General features: G+C 34.2%; 1 protein-coding gene across 1 annotated transcript; it reads right to left on the reverse strand.

The window, feature by feature from the left end:
* Positions 1 to 356: 356 nt before the first annotated feature.
* LOC117404188 (dual specificity protein phosphatase 19-like) lies at positions 357 to 6,975 on the reverse strand. Its single transcript, XM_034006974.3, has 4 exons — positions 6,399 to 6,975; positions 5,877 to 5,923; positions 5,518 to 5,670; positions 357 to 3,833 (listed from the first exon to the last, which is right to left on the reverse strand). Exons 1-4 carry the CDS (start codon positions 6,619 to 6,621, stop codon positions 3,615 to 3,617), a joined length of 642 nt encoding a protein of 213 aa, XP_033862865.1. The 5' UTR covers positions 6,622 to 6,975; the 3' UTR covers positions 357 to 3,614.

Genomic DNA, 6,975 nt, shown 5'->3' on the forward strand with positions numbered 1-6,975 from the left:
ATGAATTTCATTGGCAGTTTGACCCCAAAAGGAGACCTGGACTGAAGGAGGGTGGAGTGAACTAGTATAGTAGTCTTAGATTCACTGCTAGAGCTGCCTATAGTAGATTACATCTAAAATGTGTACTGTATGTGCGAGGGAAGGTAGTTGAGTGATGCACAATTATTATTATTATTATTATTATTATTATTATTATTATTATTATTATTAGTAGTAGTAGTAGTAGTCGTAATAATAATAATAATAATAATAATAATAATAATAATAATAATAATAATAATAATCTCATTGACATATTTGCTTCTTTTACATGCATCTTGAATGTCAAAAAATAGCAATACATTTTGAATACAAAATATTTAACACTATTTATTTATTTATTGCATTTATATAGCGCTTTTTATACAAAAGTATCACAAAGCACTGTACAGTACATAGCAGAAAAAAGAACAAACCACAATACATTTGTATAGCATGTCACGCATACTACTGCCACAATGGACCATTTAAATAACAGTATACACATAAACATAACACAAAAGCAGCAATTTTAAAGTTACAATAAAATCCACTAAGATAAGAAAGCCATTTTATAAAAGTGTGTTTTTAGTCATGACTTGAAAACTGTAACGGTCCCAGTTTCCCTGACAAACGAAGGCAGAGCATTCCATAATTTAGGAGTTCTACAAGAAAAAGCCCTACCTCCTATGTTGTTTTTGATTACTTTAATTAATTTTAAATAAAGAATATGAATAAAAACCATGGCAACATTCCCAATAACGAGGTACAGCTTGTACCTCTGCAAACATCATAAAAAGGTAAGTGGGGTGTAGGAAAAAAAGGGATTTGTAACAAATATTTACTTGCACAATAGCTCTTCGCATGTACTGCAGATTGAAGATACAACATCTTGTTTTAAGAGAGATTTAACCTAATCTCCTAATGTCCCTAAACACCATGTGAGGGTGATGGCTGAGTTCTGTCCTAGAGACAATACCTGGTATTCTTTGGGGCTCTTCTATCTAAGTATTGAACAGACTTGTTTATGAAAACACACTTCATCAGAAGTCTCTTTAGCTCCAGGCTTAACACAAGCAGAAAGAAACCTGAATATTCAAAACAGATTTCTTCGACAGATCTGGTGGTGTTATATACCACTCCAGGGATAGGTGCACATTCCCTCCAGCCTCAGCCTGTCAGTGCTTGTGTCAAGGTCAAAACATCACCACGCTGCTAGAACATGTGTGTTTGTGAGCACGCACGGTCAGGAAATTCCTGTAGGCATAAACCTTAGCTCTTCACTACTGAATAAACTATACATTTTTACTTGCAGAAATGCACCTTATTCAAAGGGACCATCTCTACAACATACTGCAAATGCATTAGACTCATGAAACCACAGTGAACAAGTTTATGAAAACATGACGCTAAAAGGGAGGGAATAGGCACCACAAAGAAAATAGCAGAGGTTCAATTCCTATTATATTTACTGTGAGAAGCTACATTCTGTTTTCCTTTCCCAACTGTACAGTAAACTGAAAATCTACATAAGGCATGGAATTAAATGCATGCAAAATGAACTACTGACCTGGCATATTTTCTTGAGTATAAACAACCTAAGAGTCTTCATTAATACTGCCTTGAAACCAGGCAAATCTCCAGTGCTAATTTACACTTGTGTTGCAAGAATGACAAAAAATGTAATAAAACCCTGTATTACAATACATGTAAGATTCAACCTCACTGTGAAGTTATTAACAGTTGATTAAATAGTTCCCCCAGCAGGGTGCAGCAGTGTTCCTTCTGTAAAATGTCCCTTTATTCTAATGATGAGAATAAACTTTAAAGCACATGGGCCCACCCCATTGTATTGATAGGCTTGTGTTTGTGTATGTTTTTTGTTGATGACTGGACGTGGACCTACAAATCATGGTTTATTTTGTCACAACAAAGCATCCTGAGATCTTAAAGTATGAGCTGGGACATACTGTAGGCAGTTCCCTGGGTGAATTTTCTTAAGTCTTATATTTACCAATTCAGAGCAGTTTTCAGATATTGTTATTTTTTAATGCTTATAATGTGTCTTATAAGCAATATACAGGAACACCACACAATCAATATTTCATGTGGTGGGTAAAGAACTACTGCTACTGAAAATAAATGTATTTATTTCAGTGTTATGTTTACAGTTGTTGACCACTCGAGGAAACATAGCGACATATCCAAAGCATTTACTCCAGTCTTTAATTCCTGTTTTTTGAAAGGAGAAAATATACAATATTTTACAATATTGACAAAACAGAAGCAGAAATCTTTAGAAGGCTTAAAATGCCATGGACACCAGTACTTACTTGGTTCTAGTTTTTCAGTTAATTAAAAACTGGAGTAAAGTGCTTTAAAGTGCTTTATCTTCCATTTTGTGGTAATATTTAATTGCGGTAATGTTTATGAGAATATGCAGCATAGCACCAGTACTAGCTGGGAAACTTCAAATATTCCTGATCCGCACCTTATTAGACGCTTTTTTAAGCACTTTAAAAATGATTTAATTTAAGCTAAGTTACCCACATCCCTTATTGTTAAATTAAATGTGGATGTTTCACATTTCTCAACAAACGTAAACATTTATTAAATACATATTTGTCTGGTTTCACACGACCCTGATACCTAATGTTACGTAAGGTAGTCCTAGATTAGGGCTAATCAGAGCCTGCACTTTACTTTAGGGACTTGAATGCTATTCAAAATGTAAGCTTGCATGATTATTTTACCATTTATAAAGAAAGAGCAAAGGCTTATCCTGTCCTTGTTTTCTTTTTGTTCATCTTGTCTTTCTCAATGGTGTCTTTTCTTGGGGGGAGTCAGTTCAATAACACTGCTGCAAGCTTTAAGCTATAATCACTAGTATTGTTGAGTAATTGTATTACTCAAGTAAGAATATGCTTTACATTCTTCTATTTTGAGGAAAGTGCAAAGACAAAGGGTCATTTTCTGAGAGGAATAAAACCATTACATTATACTTGCAAAAAACAACTTAGTAGACAAAGGCCAGCTGAATTATTGTTATTAGTAGTTTTTAACTAGTTGTATATTTTTTTAAAGTATTGTATTCCTGTCCATGCCATTGCACTTGCTTGAAAATTGGGCCATGGGAGCTTTAAGCAAAGAGAATCACAAATAATACCAAGATCAAGTAAGTACAATCCATATCAAGATAACAGATCTACAAAAATGATAATCGTGTACAGGTGAGCATTATACACCCAATGTAAAATGTTCCAGTGTGCTTTGTCACTGAAATCAAGTATTTTAACTAGCCTGACATAATACACAATAGTGATAATCAAAAAGCATGTAATGTTGTTCATTAGCTTTTATAGACAAAATGTATTGTGAAGTTGACCGGTATGTCTTACAGTAATTTAATAAAAGCTACACTTAAGATAATTATATTAATATAATTGTACATCACAGATTAAAAGTATAATTAAAGAGTATTGCTGGAAACATAAAAAGCACCATCAGTAGAGGCAGCCTAAATAATTACATATAAATAAAGATATATGTTGTAAACTGTGTTTTATGTATTATTCCATATAACCCTGAGTCCTATTTCAGGGATCTACATTTCCATTGAACTGACTTCCATCGCATGGTTTGTATTTCCTTAACTGCTCCATAAAGCCTGGGTTTGGACAGATAACAGGTCTGGCATTCTTCACTAATGAAAAAGCATCATCAAAATGCAGGTATTCAGTGGACATCAGGTATCCGATGACTATCGAGGCAGAGCGGGATACTCCAGCATTGCAATGAACAAGCACAACTCCATTCTGGAAAATGAAAACACAGGGGAAATGAATGATTACAACATTCTCATAAGCCTTAAAAAACAATGCCAGGGTTTTAACAGTACAGAACAGCATGCAGTGTTTGCAAGAAACGTATTACTTTACCGTTGCTGTAAATCATGTCTGTATTGCAGCAATCTATTTTAACACATGAGGTCATCATAGGTCATAAATCACCTGGGGAACACATTTCTCCAATTTTACTCGAGAGAGATACAGACAATGTTCCCTCCTGCAATTCTATTGGTAGTTTACTATTCCCACCAGCATTGTTGCAGGAGAGAGTATGAACTGGAAAAACTGATCTCCTGGTGAATGCTCCAGAAAAACCTAAGAAATATATTTCCAGCTAATTAAGGGCTCATGTGAATCTAAATATCAAAACAAATGAGGATTATGTTTAAAAACATATACTGAGGTACAGACAATGTTTCTTGTAAACACTGCAGGGTGTTCTGTAACACTTTAGATTGTTGCAGAGCACAGTGCAGCTTTATGAACAAACACATTACTTAGCATTGCTGTACTTATCTCATAACTACAATGTAGTCAACTACCAGACAATTATATCAGAAGCAATAGTTATATTTAACTGTGGCAACAGAGTAAAGTATTTTGGGAAAAACCATGTTCCCTAATTGCTTTGACGAGATAACTATGAATAAATGTATCCCAAAGATTATTGATGGGCAAAAAAAAAAACAGAGGTAATGTTAGATAGTGCTAAGAAGCCATCCATGTTTAATGATCAAAGGTGTATCATACCTGTTAATATGAAATATGCATTGGCAAAACAGTGGCAAACGCTTACTATTCATTTGCAAATGGAGTGGAAACTTATTTCTAATTGCTGTTGTAATTAGAAACCTACATGAGCTCACTTCATGCAACTGTGTCAGGTTGCTGGTAATGATACCTATGGCTTGGTAAAGAGGCTGTATACAAAACAATGGTTAGTGGCGATATGATCTTTTTACACAACACTAAATAATACATTGTGAAACACCTAGCACTGCCCTGCATATACGATACAGAGAATCAAGTTTGCGTGCATCAATGGATTCTGCTGCATCAGGTAAACTGATCTGTCAAAGTCAATCATAAAATCTACATAAAACTTCTCTTTCTGTTGAAACATCTGCCAACTGAAAAAAAAAAATCAAACAAAAGACCCACTCCAATGTTAAACATATAGACTACATTAATTCCTTTTCTGCTGAATGGTATCTGCAGTTTAGAATTATTATGATGTTCAATCATTTTTTTTTTAATCTCAGGTATATAGCATTTACTTTTTTACTACTAATAATTTGACAACAACTAGTTCTGTGTGGTCCTAAAGTTACGTATTGTCATTTCTGACCTCGAAGACAGTGTATTCGTCCATATATGTAACTTCAAAAACACACAATCAAAAATGGTAAAACTTAAAGAATGAAGGGACATAGACAAACATTTGGCTAGTTTTACATTTTGGCTAGTTTTTGAAGCTGTGATGAACACACCATCTAGAGATCAAAGATGTTTAGTTTATAAGTCAACACAGATCAGTGAAAAAAAAAAAGCTGGGCAGGATAACTTGGTGACTGATTTGTACTAAATGGCCTGTCAATACATCAATACATGAGATATGACACACATATTCCAAACCATGTACAGAATTTACCTGTGCCTTGGCTTTCTCTATAAACTTGGAGCAGTCTTGAAAAAATGATGTTATATCAGTGTCCGGAAGATCCAGTATAGAAAACGCTTTATAAACAAACTGCTCTGGAAAGGTGTTTTCAACTCCATATGCAACATTTAGTACATGTGAAACCTAAAACAAAACAAAAAAGTAACACAATTCAACTTCTTCCAAAAAAAATAAAAATAAAAATAAAAATCACTCATTAAAAGTCATTTATTGAACAATATTACATAAGGTACTAATCGGTAGTCCATTAATCTATGAAAGCAGCAATCATTTCAATATTCACTATAAGCAGATGACAGTGCCAACATATATTCTATGTACATTTTTACCTTAAATTTTTTCAGTGTCTCAAAATCCTGAGCAACGTCTTGTGAGGCTAGAAGAAAAAGGGTGTATTAATTAATTAATTTGTGTGCATCTTTCATACTTCTAACATTAATGATGAATTCAATCAAATACGTCACGTATATGTAATTACATTTGAATTACCAACACTAATATAAAAACAATTCGGTATAACACAGAATTCTGTAGGACTTAATTATACTGGTTTTGATACTGTAACTTTACCAATTCAAATGACACAAGATAACACATCTCCTACATTGTTTGACAACAACAATCAACTTGTCACATCTGAGATTAAATACCTGTCAGACAAACTATGATCACTTCACATATTTAGAGTTTTAAAATGTTGTGTTAATATTGGTTTAGTACTGAGTGTTACTGTACATAAGCTATAACTACTGTAAATAGTGTAATCGCTTTCTCTGAAGAATGCTGTAATAATAAATATGACATATTTCGAAAGCTTAAACTAAGGCGGAATAATTACACGTTTATCTCACCAATTAGTAGCCAGGGCTTTATAACTCCAACTTGAAGGTCCAAGCTGAGATCCTGGACATATCCACAAGCTCCCTCGGGCTGCGCTGCTTCTTCCACAACCTGGACTTTGGAATCTTTCCACGTTTCTATAATTCTCTTTCCAGTTAAAGTGGTTACCCTGGTGCATTGCTTCCTCAGAGCGTTCTTTGAAAAAGACTGTATTTCCTGTGCAAGTGAATGCATCACATACAGTAACAATTGCAAGGTAACAGCAACAAAGATTGTTTACAAAAATCCCAACAGCTTCAGGCGCTCTTCTCTGTCCACACTTAAATATATACTTAACTTCCACTGTATTCTGTAGTGCTAGTCATAGCTGAAGCAGAATTGACAGAAAAAAAAAAAGTTTAACCCTTCGTGTCATTTGAATGTGCGAGGTTCAGAACAGCACCACCTAGTTGCTTGGGTGGTCGTTTTGGTTCTTTAAATTAATTTTCCTGAATGAATGTGTCCAGAACTGTAATAATAATAATAACACTACTACTACGACGACTACAACTACAGCTTTTTTGACCGGTTCTTCAGTTAAATTAGTTA

Source organism: Acipenser ruthenus, chromosome 10 (genome assembly GCF_902713425.1).
Source record: "Acipenser ruthenus chromosome 10, fAciRut3.2 maternal haplotype, whole genome shotgun sequence".
Lineage (NCBI taxonomy): Eukaryota > Metazoa > Chordata > Actinopteri > Acipenseriformes > Acipenseridae > Acipenser > Acipenser ruthenus.

Excerpts from the sequence above, each read along its gene's own strand:
- LOC117404188 (XM_034006974.3), bottom strand. The coding sequence starts at position 6,621 with ATGCATTCACTTGCACAGGAAATACAGTCTTTTTCAAAGAACGCTCTG. Across the intron at positions 5,924-6,398 it reads AAAGCCCTGGCTACTAATTG|CCTCACAAGACGTTGCTCAG; the intron begins GTGAGATAAACG and ends TTTTTCTTCTAG. Across the intron at positions 5,671-5,876 it reads AGACACTGAAAAAATTTAAG|GTTTCACATGTACTAAATGT; the intron begins GTAAAAATGTAC and ends GTTTTGTTTTAG.